The 18,379-nt window shown below is 40.5% G+C and overlaps 1 protein-coding gene across 5 annotated transcripts in view; it reads left to right on the forward strand.

The window, feature by feature from the left end:
* CTNNA3 (catenin alpha 3) overlaps positions 1–18,379 on the forward strand; it is a 1,002,073-nt gene that overhangs the window by 739,834 nt on the left and 243,860 nt on the right. For all 5 annotated transcript variants that reach the window (XM_072995177.2, XM_072995180.2, XM_072995179.2 and 2 more), the window contains one exon: positions 6,099–6,299. In XM_072995177.2, the coding sequence (XP_072851278.2) occupies positions 6,099–6,299 (201 nt within the window). The remainder of the gene's footprint in view (positions 1–6,098; positions 6,300–18,379) is intronic.

Below are 18,379 nucleotides of genomic sequence, written 5' to 3' on the forward strand. Positions count from 1 at the left end.
GACTTGCTGTCAAGTTGGATTTAACTCGCACTGGTGACTCAATTCAGATTTGACTTGGTTCCCCCCCCCCATGACTTGGACTTGACTCATGATTTGGAACACACCCACACCTCCCTTATTTTTCTGGGGAAAGAAGATTGCTTTTACTAGAGACTTGGACTTGGGGCTTGGGACTCAGGACTTGATACCAAAGACTCAAACTTGGACTTGGGACTCAGACCCAAAGGCTCGCCATCATCCCTGGAAGAACTTTGTATTATGCAATCAGACTCATGGAAGTGAAAGAAGTCTTTGAGATAATCTGGTCCCAAACCCATTTTTAGCTAAATTGATTCTGGTGTCCTCATGTTCATACACCTATCTTTGACATCTCTTTTTCCACACACTGGTTAAGCAGACACCCTGTCTCAATTTGTGGACATTCACATTTCTGTTGTTCATCATACTTCTAAACAAATCAGGTCCACCTGAATTGTAACCCCCTTAATTCTCCCCCCTCTCCCCCCCCCACACACTCTTTCTCTTCTCTCCCCCTTTTCTTTCTTGCTAATCTTTCTCTCTTTCCACCTAGTGCTTAGTCATTCTTTACTCACCACGCATATTTCAGCAACCACTTACTACCCCCTAGTTCCCTGCTCTTTTTCATCCCTTCCGCCTTCTCTTCACCTTTATTTCTCTTGTCATTTTTCTTTCTTGCTCTCCAGTCATTTATCCCCCCCCCCACTTTTTCCTTCCTGCTTTATCAGGCCTGATGTCAGTCTCTTTCTTTCTCTGAATGGATTTAAAGGATGAGGGTGCAAAAAAGGAGAAAGCATAGTATACAACTGCCTAGAGGCTCTGTGGAGAAATTAATCACCCAACCGGCTTCAGCTTTGTCTTCTACTTAAGGAAGGCCTTGTAGCTGAAGGTGATACTGTAGGGTACAGCCTTATTTTAATTAACTAAAATTAATTAGTCATTTTAAAACACAAAACAACCCCAAGATGCTCACCACAGGGTGTCTTTTTTCATGACAAATTTCAGCTATCTGTGTTTCACAGTCTTGGTCCAATAGTGGAGGCAGAGAGAGAAATACACACACTCTCTTTTTTGCCTTTATAAAAATGCTATTATAAAAAAAATCACAGCATAGAGTTACAGCTACGGTGCTGCCCACTGAGGCCTGGATTTTTCACTTGAGTAATCCTTCCTTTTTTAGATCTACATTGCTTCAGCAAAGAGTTTTTAACTTCCAAATAAGTTGGCCTACAACTGTTACTGATCCATACAACTGGGCCTAGTGGTTGTGAAAGTCATAGTTCAGAACATCAAGGGGAGCAGCAATCATCCAACCCTGCTCTAGCCCATATTTCTCCAATTCAAATCTTTGCCCTTTTGTTGTATCTTCAGGGCTTGAAATTTTTTTAGAATGTCTCACCAGTCAGTCAAAAATTTCACCAGTCAGCATGATCGGACTATAACCTTGCAAGTTATGTTAACACATTTAAACTAGGCACTTGTTCACTTTTATTTCTATGTAACAATGTGTACAAACCCAAAATAAATTGTATTACATACATGGTATTCACCTATGTCTCCTTAGTAGAAAATGCACTGCTGTCAGAAGTGTTACACTTGTGTCCTTGAACATGCCTGGTAGTTTTAGCCCTGAAGTACCATTTATGGCTTTAGTAAGGTTAAACTGTGGCAGTGGAGGTCCATTTAGATTCACCATCATAAGGTCATCTAAACTTTCAGTCTCTAAACACAATCTGAATTTATTTTTGATCAGATTCATCTAGCGGAATCTCCTTTCACAGCTAACTGTAGAAACTGGTAGACCAGAGGCAATTTTAAGGAGTGTCAGAAGAACAGGAAACCTAGCCCCATGGTGGTTCATTGCCTTTCCCAGTAAATCCACCGATGACACAACTTTTGCACATATTTTGAATTCATACCATTCATCCAGAACTTTCTGAATTATGTTTTCTTTGCCCTTGTGTTGCAAAATAGCTTGGTAATGAGATACAAGTATGGTTACTTCCTTTTAACCAAAACTTTCCAAGGACATTTCTGGCAATGTGAAAATATCAAATATTGACATAGATGTTAATACAGTATGCCATTTGTAGCACAGGTTTTATTACCTGTGTGCCTGTGGAATCATGAAGCTTGTATAAGCTTGTATTTTGAATGCCTTTCTTTTGAATGTCTCCAGCAAAAATAAAACTGAAAGCAAAAGCGCCCGGCCTCTTAAGGAGCCACAGTTCTCTCCCACCCTAGGATGTGTCCTCCTTCGGTTGAAATTGGGAGCAGGGAATCTCCATAATCTCCAGCATGGGACTACTGTACATTTTCCTGCAGAGTTATATCTCTATGTGCCGCTCAAACTCTCTTCTCACGAGAAGAGGGCAGTTTTCCTTTTACAATGGGAGGGGGGGGTGACTGCAGAATTAGAAAGAGACAGGTGGAGGGGAAGTAGACAGACAGGGAAGGAGCTGTGACTCATCGAGCAGCATTTTTCATTCATCACAGACGAGTGGATGAGTGCATTTTTCTAGCTCTGCATATCTTTGTTAATTTTTCTTGCTCTAGGTTCCTGCTCTCTCTTGCTCTCTCTCCATATCAATATTATGCATTGTAGTTTGCATACATTTGGATGATAAACATGAACAAAAAATATGCATGGACCAACTTATAGAAATGCCAAGATCCAATGAAACACCAATTTTAAATTTTTAAAAAATATTTAAGGGCCTAATATTGGGAGGATCACCCAACCCAGGAGCTACTCTCTCCTTTTCCCAGATATCTGTGGATCTTCCCATCAATGCAAGGATCCAGAGACTTTGGGAGTGAAAGAGGTGTTTCCAGCAGTAATCATGTGTTGGCCTGGGAAAGAACAAACTTCCTTGCTCATAAGCCTGTGGGTTGGGGTGTAAGACCATGATAGCAGTGCTAATACACCTGAACCATGCTTTATTTTCCCATTTGAATATTGGTAGGTATAGAATATAATTTCAGTGAAGTGGAAATTCTCACAGAAATATCTCATGATGTAGCAAAGTACATCCTCCCTCAGCAATGTACATTTGCAAGGCTTGTGCTGTGTCTTTGAGAAATAAAATACACACAAAAGTTTGCATACATTTTACAAATGTGAATGGGTAAAATGTGTGTAATTGAGAAAAATGTGCAAGTATGTTTTAGGCACGGGGAATATGTGTACGAAATGTATACATTAGGAGAGGTGCCTGAGGAAATGCACGCAAGAAGAAAATGTACATGGTACATGTATATATATTCCTGTGCAGAAAATAAAAACATAAAGGCCTTCAGTCCTGTGTGAGTAGATGCAATGGGATGGAAGGTGGGATCAAGAGAAATGGAACAGAATCCAGGCCGAGGGTTTTCATATCCTGAAAGTCTGTACCCAGCACTGACTGGATAAGTGCTGGGCGAGGCAGCTGCAGCAACCATCTTTTCCTTCTTTTTCTTGAAGCTGTCTGCCTTCCCCATTATAGAAGGACATTATATTGCCAGTTAGGGCCCAAACAGAAGGGAGGCAAAATGGAGGTGGGCAGTGGCTGAATTCAACAGCTGCCTGGCATTACACTTTCCATTCTGCACTGGGCCAAATCTAAAAATACATAGTTGGGCACCATCATCTCAGCTCTTGGGAGAACCATGTTACTGACATCCCTGGAGGGTGCCTTGTCCTGAATCCCTGAAACACAGCACTAGATTTTGTGGTTGTTAAAAGAATTACTGACAGAAAAGTAAGTGAACTGCTTCAGAACTCCTATATAAATGCTAAATAAGTACTATAGTATCACCACCAGCAGTTTTACCTTTCCTTTAATTATGCTGTTATTTTGTGGAATATCTTGTTTTACGATCTTATCTGGCATTTCTTATTGTTTTTCCCACGTTAGGGAAGAATAGTTCTAAATCTCCAAAGGAAGTAATAACGTATGTCTCTTAACATGAATGGTAATTATATCTGTTCAGCAGCGAAAAGAAGCTCAATAGCTCCCTTAGACCTGACAATTTCTTTAATAAGCATCAATTTCAGGAAAGTATTCCTTGCTGCCATTTTAGCCACAGTATAAGAAATAAAAAACAATACCTTTGTATCATTTTGTGGAAGATGGGTAACATTTAGCACTTTTACCGTGACATTGTACAAGACCAATAGAAGCCCTATCTCTAGTTCTGCAGCATCCATCAATGCTACTACACTTGTTTTTGATGCATTTGAACTGCAATTCTTGCTTGAAGGTATTCCCACTACACTGTGATGGTTGTGTAGGCAATAACATTGGGGTCATAGATTTAGTAATAGTAATAGCAGTAGTAATCATAGAACTGCACAGCTGGATAGGACCCAATGGATCATCAAGTCCAGACCCTGTCAAGGAGACATAGTGCGGAATTGAACTCCCAACCTCTGGTTCCATAGGCAGATACCTAAACGACTGATTTCTTCTTACAGTATTCCTTACTGTCTTATGAAAATGAGATGAGGGACTCCATTAAGGTCTCGATAAACACACACAAGAAGCTGAGATGAGCTGGTTCATTGTTAAAATGTCACAAATAGCCCATTCAGGGCTTTAAATTGGCAAGTATTCATGAAAAAAGCTGCAGCCGCCCTAGTCTGCTTTGCTTTCTTGCTTTGTTTCTTGCTTTATTTTGTGCAAATAGACAGACAGACAGACAGACAGACAGACAGACAGACAGACAGACAGACAGACAGACAGACACGGACGGACGGACGGACGGACGGACGGACGGACGGACGGACGGACGGACGGACGGACGGACGGACGGACGGACGGACGGACGGACGGACGGACGGACGGACGGACGGACGGACGGACGGACGGACGGACAGACAGACAGACAGACAGACAGACAGACAGACAGATAGATAGATAGATAGATAGATAGATAGATAGATAGATAGATAGATAGATAGATAGATAGATAGATAGATAGATAGATAGATAGATAGAAATGTGGAATGAGGAGACTGGTGTGAGTCTTCATTTTTGCCTGTAGAGATGAGACATTTGAGGATTTACATCCCTCCCTACCTTAAAAAAGCAACGAGCACATGAGGCTAATCTGGAGAGGGGTATACTCAGATTCAGGTCTTCATTCAGCTGTAAAGCACACTGCATGGTCTTGGGATGGCCACTTTGCTGTCAGGATAAAACAGGGGAAGGTAGGGTGAGATACACATGTATTAAAAGGGAGGTAGGGAGGAAGAAAGATGGGAGTAAACTTCAAAAGACCTGATCAAAAAAGAGCAAGGGGAAAAAGTGAGATGAGAAAGAATAAGCAATGTGGGACACTTCCAATGATTGTGATCATTATATGCAGAGATCCATAAAATTTCATCGTACATTCTGTCTGTGTTTAAGGATCAGCCTGCACTCCTATGGGAAATGTTTGCTCGACTCTAAATTGGTGGGTCTTATTAATTTCATATAGCAACAGAGGGAAAATATATTGCATATTATCAGAGGTTGGAAAGGTATTGTTAAAATAAATTTATTCCTGTAATTGCTGCAGTATATGAAAAGTAGACTGTTGTTGTTTATTTACAGTGTTGGAGAAGTTGCTCAAAACCTTATTTGTTGCATTGTTCAGTTCTGTTTTTTTTTCCCAGGGGGTAAAATAGATGAGAGGTGGACATAAAACTGAAACATTCCTGTCATGATGCCTCTTAAACCACCTTAAAATGTCTTTACAAGTAATTAGGAAAAATGTAACTTGGTACACCAGTAAACTTGCGCCTATTTGCTACATTACTTTTGACATGTAACTTGTGAAGTCAGCCTTGTGAAGTTACAAGGCAACAGCCTTGTGAAGTCACAGTTAACTAGTTACAGGGAATGTTGTTCATTGTCACACGTTGCTTTGAAGCTAACCCAAGCCAGAGCTCAGAAAGGTTACTTTTTGGGACTACAGACCCTAGAATTGCCCAACAAGCACTGGCAAGTGGTGATGCTGGCTGAGGTTTCTGGGGGTAGCTTTGTCAAACAGTGACCTAAACCAAATATCTTAGCCTGTGTAACCTTGATCTGTTTTTTTCCCCCTCTTTCCCATAGAAAGTCACATTCTTGAAGATGTAAACAAGTGCATCATTGCACTAAGAGCCCAGGATGCTGATGGTTTAGATTGTGCAGCTGGTGCCATCCGAGGGCGTGCAGCAAGAGTGGCCCACGTTGTTTCTGGGGAGATGGACAATTATGAGACTGGAGCTTACACTGAAGGAGTGTTGAGAAACGTGCAGCATCTCACAAATGCCGGTATGTGTACTTTTCTGGCATTTGAGCTTTTGCAGAGGAAATCCAAACATTGTGACTGGTTTTCAAAAAGTAAAAAATATGCATTTCACGATTGCAACCCATTTTCTAATGGAAGAGCAACATTTTCTTTTGTGTGGCACAGATATTTCTTCTCCACCAGAGATGATTCAAGGATGTTTTTCATTGTGTAGATGTCACTGATGGTTCACTAGTTGATGGGTCCTCTGGATCACAAGTTGATTTGTGAATTTAGAGTATTTTTGGACTAGTTGTACCTGTTGTGAAGTCTGCAGATTGCGACATGAGGATAGCTCTTGAGCCCTCTTGCTTCAGTGTAGTAGCACACAGAATCAGGTTGCTAGAGGGAGCACATAGAAGTTGTGGCACAGTGATTAAGGGTATTAATCTAGGGAGTTTGATAGGGATGGTGAGGGTTGTCTTTGTATTGAACCCTATCTATGGTACTGAACTAAGGTTGCTACCTCAATTTTCCACAATGCTTCTCATCTTCAGCAGTTAACGGCAGCCCCCTCAACAAAGGGAATTGTGGTTCCCATCAAATTTGTCTCCAGAACTGACAGTTGCTTAATCTTTGGTGAGAACTTTCCAAAAGTCACAAGTTTGTTTATACATTCAGTGAAAAGCATGAGGTATTTTTTAAAAAGTTCTACTGTATGAGAAAGCAAAGCTTACATATTTGTCCACTCCTGGTCCCTGGTTCCACTGTCACTTAGCAGGCAGCCTTCAAATGCACTATTTTCCCCTTAGTCTTATATAGTGTTTGTGAAGTGCTTTGAACACATAAAATAAATATACATTTCAAAACAACGGAAGCTAGAGGGTTTGTCTATCCAGCCCATTATTGACTGTCAGTAATCCCAGGCAAGTAGTTTTCTTGATTAGTTGATTTCTGGTCCTTTTAGAATGATATTCAGGGGTTGAATCTAAGCATGTGCTCTACCACTAACCCAGGGGCCCTCCATAAAAAATCAAAAATGAGGATCATTTGTGTTCTGTTAAAACCTGCCTCTCAGAATTCTGGAGTCAGAACCTCGGCCCTATTTCTTTACCTAGAGTTTGTCAGTGAGACCAACCTGCTGTCTTCGCCACCACACAAATGAGGTACAGTACTGTAGAAACCAAGGAGTTGATGAAGACACTCGATTAATAGTTTTATCCTCTTGAAAAAGAATGATCAATTAATTAAAGGTGTAAGAATATGCCATTTCATTTCCACCCTTAGACAAGTCCTATGTCTATCATCAAATATTTTCAAGCAACATTGTTTTAAACAATGGAAATATAATTCTGTTAACGTTAGATTCTGGTCCAAAGAACCTCATCAAAAGGATTTCACAAAACAAAGTTTTAAAAGATACATTTTTCTCTTATTGTTGCACAACACACTTTTCTCATTGCTTCTTGAATGAAGCAACTGGAAATGATGTAAAAACCAAATGACACTCCACCTTGTGTAGAATCCCAGTCCTTCTCATTTTAACTTGGTTCAAACTCACTGTGAATTGGCACTGATTGCTGTTCCATTTCACGGCAGTGACAGTAATGTACCTGTGCCTAAATCCACATATAAAAAGACAGTGCCAAATAACACCTCTGGGCTGTAAAATCTGGGGACAGCTTCATCACCAGTGTTTTATGCACTTAGTTTTGAACATCAAAATACAATATCCTTAAATTATTCAGCTAAAATATGTAAAAAAGTGGTCTTTGACGTAACTTGTTTTTGACATTTGGTTCATGTCTTGTGAATAAACCTAGAATCCTAAGAAATAGTCCCTCCCACAGTCCCCCCTGGGAAAAAGGGGCTTGCTAAAAGCAATATGTAGCTAACTACAAAGAACTAGGCCTACACTTGGAATGCTGTGTACATTTCTAGTTATCACATCTTTAGAAAGGAGGTGTCAAAGCTGGAAACAGCAAGAAACAAGCAAGACAAATTTAATTGATTGGATCCTGCCCTTCCTCACAGAAGCCTGGGACAGCTAACAGCCTCTGCATAAACATGGTTAGAATCAGAATTCTAAAAATACAAATAACTAATAAAATACAGTGAACAATGCAAACAAGAGACAGAACAGACTACTTGTTTAAAGTCTAGCAACTTATAAAAAGAAATATGGTTTTAGTTAATGCCTCAGTGGACAGAGGAGCTAGAACCAGAGGCCAAAGACAGGGTTGAGCACGCAAGAGGTCTGCCGCACCTACTCTGTGTTTGTTTTTATTAGAACCTCAAGGTCCAGCAGGTGGAACCAGGTGGAAAATAGTGGCCCACGAAGGGAAAAAAAAGAATATGGAACAATGAGCGGATTTTTTCAGTATCAGAACTAGCGTTCGCACACACATATTTTCACAACAGCCTAATTTAGGTAGTGTTGCAGGAGGCCTTATTTTTGGTTGCTTTTGAAATGTTATTAAACCACTAGGAGTCTGAAATTTCTGCAAATTGCCTGGAGATTCCCCCACCCCATCTATGAAGTAAGGTTACAACATTTGGGGCTTTGTTAAAAAAAACAGGCAAGCAAGGAAGGACCATGCTGGTGACACATGAAATAATGAATGACATGCAGAAAATATATGTGTGCAATCTACAGTAAAGAGACAGGACACAGATGGTAGTTACTAGAGCCATAGTTTATTAACTTAACAACACAGTCTGCAACACAATGTGTATGTGTGTGTGTGTGTGTGTGTGAGAGAGAGAGAGAGAGAGAGAGGGAGAGGGAGAGGGAGAGAGAGAGCAAGCATATTCACATGTTAGGGTCTTTTTCCTGACTTGCCATGTGGCTAAATTAACTCAGTTGGGTAATAATTCACTACTCCTGTTAGTCCTGGCTTCTCTGAGCTTGAAGAAGGTTGTCCTGTTGTTTAGTTATTAAGTCGTGTCCGACTCTTCGTGACCCCATGGACCAGAGCACGCCAGGCCCTCCTGTCTTCCACTGCCTCCCGGAGTTGGGTCAAATTCATGTTGGTAGCTAAATTAACCAACTTCTGGTCAATTTAGAAAAGAATCCGTACATCACCACCACCGATCGCATAGACCTGAGTGATGAGTCTCAAGAGTCCTCTATCTCCTTAATGATGCTTTAATGCCTTTTTTGAGTGCTCACCATATCACTGCTTGATCTTACTCTGCAGAACTCAGTGAAATTGTGACCAGTCTAAATTACTAAATTAGATAGCCATCAATGCTAATATGTAACTCTTGTTTCGGACCTCAAGGTAATAACAAGAGCGTGTCTTTTGAAACCCAGGAAACTTGGCCAGTGTGTTGATTAGTCAAAAAGTCATGGACATAATAATGTCCGTCAAAAAAAGTGGATAAACCAGCATAGTTTTTTTTCTTTAAGGAAAGATGGGAAGGACACTGACACATTTAAAGAGGGCCATATATTTTCCATCTCAAATGGGAAACAAGCCAAAGGTGTTTCTTTTCAGGATAAGCAGGTCAGTGAACAAGCTTTTCCCTCTCTCATGATGACAGAGTGTGAACTACCCAGTGAAAATCAGTGACAGGAAATTCAGGATGGATAAAAGAATACCGTGTGGTTTTTGTTGTTTTTTTTTGGAAGAGAATGTAAGTGAATCATGGCATTTGTGATTGCTACCACAGACTTACCTTGCACTCTCATATTAACACACTCAATAAAAAAAACATGTTGAATGTAACATAAGGATCAGCCTTAACATGTTTGCTGGTCAATGCTTTCTGTCACAACTCTGCAGGTAGCTTGTCCGTTCTGGGTGAACCCACTACCAGTGAATAAACTAAGGCTACAGTCTTACATCCTCTTACTTGTGAGTAAACCTCAGTGAACTCAGGCTGAGGAAATAGCCATAGGATTGTAGTGTAAGGTTCTCCCCAGCCTGGACAACTCTGTAACTCTCATCTTGAGTCACACTAGGCAAGAACATAGTAAGGGACTCATGCAATTTATAATCAGACAGTGAAAATAGCACTGTACAGTAGTTAGAAAATATAATTCTGAGAATGCTAGCAAAAATTTCCTGCTTCTAGGTTCCACTAACAGCTATATGGCATTTCCATTCTCTGATAATGACAATTGTTTCATAGCAGTCCATAGATTATTCAGGTAAAATGCAATATGGAGAATGAAGAACATTTTTCAGCAATAGAAATGTAACATAATTTTTCACTTAAAGGCCATTTTAAGGGTTACTGCTTATCAGAATTTTACAGCAGTTAAAGATAAGTGTGAGGGTTATCTCCTTGTTTAGGTCATAAGTAGTAACTAATTATTCTAAAAAAATGTATACAATATTTCAAGATGTTTTGGTAGAATATAAACTACTTAGGGCAGGGTTAGGCAAGATATGGTCCTCAGCCTGATCCCATTTGGCCCTTTGCATAATTTCCAAAGCCACATGCAGGTGCTTAGTTCATGCCTCTGCAAGAGTAATCAGTTATTCCTCAGTAGTTATCTAAATCAATGGTTCCCAACCTTTGGTCTTCCCAAATGTTCTTGGACTGCAACTCCCAGAAGCCTTCGCCACTAACTGTGCTGTCCAGGATTTCTGGGAGTTTTAGTCCAAAAACATCTGGGGACCCAAAGTTGTGAACCACTGGTCTTAAATAAAGAGAGGGAGGGGAGACGGTAGATGGTGACAGGGAGAGCAGGAGGAAGAGGGAGCAGAAGAGATGGTTTCATATTTTCAGGCCATAACCACCATTGCCTTCGGTCACATCCACTATCGGCATGTAGCCCCCAACAAATTGCTTCAAAAGGAATGGAGAAAAAATGTAAAAAAAGAGATCCATGATGGATTCACACATGCATTTTTGTATGGCACCGTAGTGCCCCCAAATTTGCTACTGTTATGTGGTGGCGGCAGCTGAAGAACAAGAGTGTGTATTTCAAGCAGGCTTCAAGGAATACAGCTCTGCATTAAAACAAGTCGTGAACTTCTCATGTGCCTTGTTTTTAAAGGAAAATACGGTTTCCTGCTACTGGCCTGTTAGCAAATTTGGCATCTATGATGGTGGCTGCAAAAACCAGTCTTGGAGCAACATATACAACATGGTTATATCAATGCATGGAATAGCTTTGTACAGTGGTGCCTCGACTTACGATCGTCCCAACTAACAACCATTTTGAGTTATGTCCAGCTCTGGCTGCAGAAATTTGCTTCAACTTGTGGCCAGAGCTTCAAGTTACAATTGAAAAAAAAAGGCAGGGAAAAAGGCAAGAAATTCAAATTGCTAACCATTGGTAGGCGAAGAGGCTGCTTCTTTGTAGCTCTTTTGCCCCAATGGTTAGAGTGAGTGCAATCGAAAGAGGCTTTGGACTGCCTGGTAAGGTAAGGTGCTGCTTTCTGCTTTTTAAAAACTATCCTGGGTGGGTTTTGCAGCATGGTTTTGGACTGGGGGGGGTTATGTTTCTGTGCTGTGATGGGTCTTGGGGGGTTTGTTTGTTTGGTATTTTTTCTCCATTTCCGATGGGTCTTGGGGGGTTTGTTTTTTTGGTATTCCCCCCCCATTTCTGATGGGTCTTGGGGGGTTTGTTTGCTTCCCCCCAATTTTCAATGTGTCTTGCATGCGTCACTTGCTTTCTGCTTTGCTTTTTGCCCATTTCCAATGTGTCTTGCATGCTTCGCATGCTTTGCTTGCTTTTTGCTTTGCTTTCCCTCCATTTCCGATGTGTCTTGCATGCTTCACTTGCTTTCTGATTTGCTTCTTCCCCATTTCCAGTGTGTCTTGCATGCTTGGCTTGCTTTTCTTTTTTCACCCCTTTCGTCTCGAATGGATTAATCACATTTCCGATCAGTCTTGCAGTGTTTCTTGTTTTGGTGATTTTTTTCTTCAGCCGGAATGGATTAATTGCATTAAAATGCATTTCAATGGGAAATGGTGCTTCAACTTACAACCATTTCAAGTTACGACCATCTTCCAGAACAGATTAAGTTCGTAAATTGAGGCACCACTGTATACTGAATTTGGCTCTGGAAATGGATGCCAGTTTTGTTTGAGTCCTTTTTGGTAAGAATATATTAAAGGTGATGGGAGATAAAGTGAAACTAACAAAGCTGTATGTTCCTAGTTGTACTCAAATCATGGAGTAATGTACAAGTGAAATACATGCATGTATGGAGAGGTTCACAAATGAGTGACCTCATTGTAAGGAACATTTTAATTAAAATAATGAAACTGACTCAGTAAAACTACAATCTGAAAAAAAATAGCCATCTTAAGATTGAACATAAGAGAAAAATAAAAGGGCTATAAACTCATATGTGAACCTCGTCTGCATTTCTCCTTTCTACATGCTACTGTTCCTTTCAAATGTGAAACAAGCTCGTCATCTTGCAGAGCTTGTCGTTATAGTTCAGCATTTCCAGTGCATTTTCTTATCGACAAATTGCTCTCATTTACCACATGGTATCATTTATTGTGGCTTCTCCTTTTTCCTATTATTGGTTCTGGCAGTTTAATCTTTGTTTTTGACACTGTGGCTTACAAAACTACCTCCTTCTGGTGCTCTCCTAAAACTGCAGCTTGCTCAAGACTGCATAGGCTGTCTTGTCTTTCGGAAGGCACAGTTGGAAATGAAATTTGGATTTTTTTTCTTGCCAAAAGACAATTCTCATCTGTCCCAAAATACAGGCGTACCTTAGTTTACGAATGCCCCGGTTAATGTAATTTTCTGTTTACGAATGAAAATCCATTGAAAATATTGGCTCAGTTTACAATTTTTTTTCACAATACAAAGCACGTTTCCCTAGGATGCATTCTCCCTGGGAGGTTTATAGCATAGCCCCTGTGCATGTGTTCCTATGGGAAACCACATTTCGGTTTGCAATTTTTTCACAATATGAAATGTCCCAGAGAACACATTAAATTCATAAACCAAGGTACAGTAACACTGTATATTATTTTATTTCTCTTCACTTGCTGGATGGTAGCTAAAGCTTGTTCCCAAGGTGACGTGCTGAAAGGAAAGTGCTTCCTATGGTGTTAGATTTGTAGTTGATTATTGACACATGCAACCCAACCATTGACGGTGTAAAACTTGGGCAATAAACATACACATATGAGCCAATCTGAAGAAGCTAAAGTCTGCTTTTCAGCATTTACTGTATGTGAATGGATTCTTACCTAATGAAAATGGACGGTACTGGAAAAGGTTTACTGTATGTTCTGTAAGAAAGTTCATACTGCCTGTGTATCTTTAGATGTATAAATATGCCAACTGACTAGGAGCAATCTTAATGCATATTTTTGTAAGATCAACGTCCCGCCTTCCAGCAGAGTGATTTATTTTACAGGAAAAGCTTACTTTAATAGTCTTTGAATTGCAGATCATCCACAAGCATTGATCTTGAGAGTCACAAATTTGCTGTAAAATATCTTTCTCCATTACACTTGGAGAAAGGCTGAGCTGAACGTGGATTAGAAATGATGTGTCCTCAGAGGCAGAGAAGAGGTTTCACCTACAGGGCAGAGGGGTGATTTAATAGGTTTATAGATGTCCTGCATATATTTCCTTTTAGTGCTACTGGGCTTGAATGAGGAAATGTTTTCTATGTGTTCAGTTTCTGGATTTTTCAGTCTTACTACCCAAAGCTGTGTATGTTTCCTTTTGTGGACATAAGAGAGTAGTCTGATAAGCATAGGTATGACTGCAGCCTAATTCTATACCCATGCTCCTGGGGAGTAAGCTCCATTGAAGTCAATGGAGTTTATGTCTGAGTAGATATAGACTTTTGTTGTGAGAACCTTTGATAATTTTTTTTCTAGTGTTGAGAACTACTCATGCTTTAAGGTTAATAAGGCTGGGGAAAACACCATGACAACAAACAGAGTGCAACTGCCTGTCTTAATCCAGCATGCCTGTCTCTTTAGATTTTGTTGAGCATACACACAAATTATTTCCTTCAATTATTTGCACTTTCTGCCCTTCGTGCCTCTTGTGTCTTCTGTATACATGTGAATACAACAATAAGCATCAAGGATGTACACCTCCCCGGACGTCCTCTTCATCTTCAATGGCAATGTACAACAAATATTTGTACAGTACCAGTGGCTTACTGCTTTTTTGGTTGGTTGGTTTCCAGAACATCTTTCTACCGGTGAAGGGACCCAAGGCAGCTTGTATAAATAATCCTAGGGCTTGTAGTTTGAGCGTGTGGTGAATTTTTTCCACCAAGCTACACATGAGATCTTTAATAACCTTGAATTGATTTGAGATGCTGATAACATGTGATAGGACAATTCTGTTTTTCTAACAAAAGTATGGCGCTGGAACCACATATATCCCTAAGGTTGTTTTGGAGCCCCTCTAATCCTTTATCCTGTTCCTCCACTTCCCCAAAGATGAATCGCAGCTCCTGGAAACCTCCAGCAGTGTAGATTCAACTTTTAAATACGTCAGAGAACATTTCTAGATCATTTAACAGCACTAAGTACCAATTTTTGAAATTTGAAAATGAACATCCAGTTTCATTTTTGTGTTTTGTAACAGCCTGTGCAGCGGTTGAAGAATTCTGTGATCATCCACTTGACCCTTAAATCCATGAAAGTTGTTCATTCCTGTTCTAGTAAGTCTGCAACCAAGGGGTCCATCATAGTCTCAGCTTCTAAATCAGTGGAGGAAAGGCTGTTAGGTGTTTGTGCAGGTGTGTGCTTTCTTAGGTCTAGCATCTCAATTATAGAAACCCCTCTAACACTAACTTTGTTCTGGCCCTGTAGTTAAAACATGGTTATTCATCAAGGCCTGTGGGGAGTAAGGACCATGGTTTTAATAGGCTGTGGAAGCTTCTTTACTGTTGTTTGTTTTAATGTATATAGTTTAACATTCTTTAAATGGTTTTACATTATTCGAAGTACCATATTTTCCCGTTTATAACATGTCACCGTTTATAAGACGCCTCCCTCCCACTTTTTTAACCCAATAATTAAGAAAAGTTAGCTTTGAGGATTCAGCCTCTGGTCTTAGAATGCTCAGACATTTTGAGTCCCTGTTGAATCTGAGCCTACAGGCTCCATCTTCAATGAGGTGTGTTCCAATTGGTTTGTTCAGCATCAGCTGATGTCAGTTCCATAAGGCTCGTGACTGGAGGAAGCTGAGTCTCCTGACTGTAGGAAGCCTGTTTACAGAGGCAAGGTATGTGCCGTTTTGTTCTCTCCTCAGCTATCTCAGCTTACTTTCATGTAAAAGATGCCCCTCAATTTTTAGTGTACTGTGATGATTTTAGAAAAAAGTAGTGTCATACACAGAAAAATACAGTATTTAATTGCTTTATGTTTTATACTGTTTTCATTTTTGGTCTCTGCCCTTAGATCTATAGGTATCCAAATACATGCATACATAATTATGTGCCCTCAAGTCGATTATGACTCATGGCAGTTTTTTCCAGGGTTTTCTGAATAGAAAGTAATCAGAAGTGCTTTACCATTCCCTTTTTCTGAGAGGATCCAGAGACTGGATCTTCCCCAAGGTCACATATGCTGGTTCTTCTGGGATGCACAGTGGGGAAATGAACAGCGAGAAACCTAACTCACTGAGCTATCCAGCCAGCTACAGACATATAGGTAAGTATAATAGATAATCAGGAATGTGAATCTCTTAGCCTCCCACGCTTAGAAACAGAGAAACAAAACATCCATCTCTTCTCCTCAAAGCCTGATTTCTCTGAGAGAGATTCCCCTTTAGATAAAAATAAGAATAAAAGCAATGCTGTGCCCCATTCATTCCTCTGCCCAACCATACGGTCTCTTTAAAAATTGTTTTAAAAATTCAAATGGGGAAAGGGAGATAGTTCTTCTTTGAACATGATTGTAATCATATTTCTGAGATTGAGCCAGGCCATAATTTTATCTTGTAGTTTTTTCTTCTCATATTTTCACAAAAGAGCCCATCTATCAAATTTCTATTTCCAGAGGCGGTCACAGGCCCTGTCGTTTTACTGCATTTTATATTATGCAGGAAAGGTCAATCTGACTCCATTCGTTTAAAGTTATTGGAGTATCAGTGGGTGAAAATTCACTTCCTAATCTCTGAAGATCACTGTGCAGAGACTTAGTTCGGTGCCAGAACTGAGGGATCTGCCACTTCTTTATTTTTCATTTAATTGGATGTTCAGCCTTATCCATCAAGAGAGGAGTAGAAGCCCTTCAGCTGTACCCACAAGGTCCAGTTTGGACATGGATTAGGACTGGGCTGGAGTGCATTTCCCTGTGCGTTGTGTGCTCACTGGGAAATAGATTGCACCGGACCGCTCCAGAAGCAGTCCAAATTGCAATCCCTATCCCTGTGTGATCACATACTAAGTCTGTCTTCTCATCACCTTTGGCATCAATGATGGCTGCTGCTGCTACTCCTCCTGTTCTTCCTTGTCATTACCACCTCAGTGTAGGCATCCTTCAGTCTCAAAAGACTATGGTAATGTGCTCTGTATGGAGTACTTGGAACTGCATCTAGTGTGGCTGAGAAGGCCAATTCAAGAGTGACAGTCCCTTCCACACTGAAGACAAATACAATCCCACCTGCTTGGCTCCCAAACAGGCAGCTATGCCTACTGTTGGGATGTAAATCTTTCACTGCCTCAATCTCAGTGAAAACAATGGGGGGGGATGTTTCATCTCAAACTTGTGCGATTCCTCACACTGTATTCAAGTCTTTTTTTGCACGGCGTGTTATCCTTTCAAAATCCACGACCCTCCACCCTAATGTAGTGATATATGTGCTAGACACATTATTTTTCTACTGTTTCCTGTACAGAAAGATTGCTCTGTGCTGTGAAGGACACATGTTAAATTTGGGAAGGTTGGGGGAGAAAGAATCTGTTGTTCTCTATGCTGGGGTCCCCAACCTTGGGCCTCCAGAAATTCTTGGACTTCAACTCCCAGAAATCCTGGCCAGCAGAGGTGGTGGTGAAGGCATCTGGGAGTTGTAGTCCAAGAACATCTAGAGACCCAAGGTTGGAGACCACTGCTCTATGCATAAAAAGAACTCTGTCTTGTGTAGGATTTGTGTCTGCTTCGTGCAAGTTAGAAAAGAGCATCTTTGAAAGTTCCATTGAAACGGCTTTCTACACAAATGTAGCTTCTTTTTATGGTCTGTTCCCTATCCTGCCCATCAGTTATGTGGAATATGCAGAGAATTGCTTGATTTCTGCACAGCATGTTATATTTTCTGTGTAGAAAATCAGGGGGGAAGTGGAAAGGAATGTGACAGGGCATCTCACTCTGAGATGCAGCACTGAGAAATCTTTTGGGGGAGGTCAGCAGAAAGTCTCAGCTTAGCGAGACAGAGAAATTCACTGTGAACAACTCCCCTGCCCCCCCCCCCAAGATATCGGTCTCATCTCTAATCGAGTAGATCAGTCATCACACCTATCACCACTGTCTGGACCAAAGCAAGAGGCTGAACAGTCACAACCTTATTGTGAAGAGGAGAAGCAGGCTTCTGTCCGTAGGACACTCTCCAGGTGCTATGTCAAACCTTGAAGCCAGTCCTGCTCCAGAGACATCAAGACAGACTTTGGTCTAGATGGGGGGAGTACAGACAGACAGACAGACAGACAGACAGACAGACAGACAGACAGACAGACAGCTAGATAGATAGATAGATAGATAGATAGATAGATAGATAGATAGATAGATAGATAGATAGATAGATAGATAGATAGATAGATAGATAGATAGATAGATAGATAGATAGATAGATAGATAGATAGATAGATAGATAGATAGATAGATAGATGGATGGATGGATGGATGGATGGATGGATGGATGGATGGATGGATGGATGGATGGATGGATAGATGGATAGATAGATGGATAGATAGATAGATAGATGGATGGATAGATAGATAGATAGATAGATAGATAGATAGATAGATAGATAGATAGATAGATAGATAGATAGATAGATAGATAGATAGATAGATAGATAGATAGATAGATAGATAGATAGATAGATAGATAGATAGATAGATAGATAGATGGGACAGACTTACAGTGGTTGTCAGAGAGGTAGCCAAATTAGTCTCTTTCAGCAACAAGATTGGATTGAGAGAGAGAGAGAGGTGTTGAGGAATC

Source organism: Pogona vitticeps, chromosome 3 (genome assembly GCF_051106095.1).
Source record: "Pogona vitticeps strain Pit_001003342236 chromosome 3, PviZW2.1, whole genome shotgun sequence".
NCBI lineage: Eukaryota > Metazoa > Chordata > Lepidosauria > Squamata > Agamidae > Pogona > Pogona vitticeps.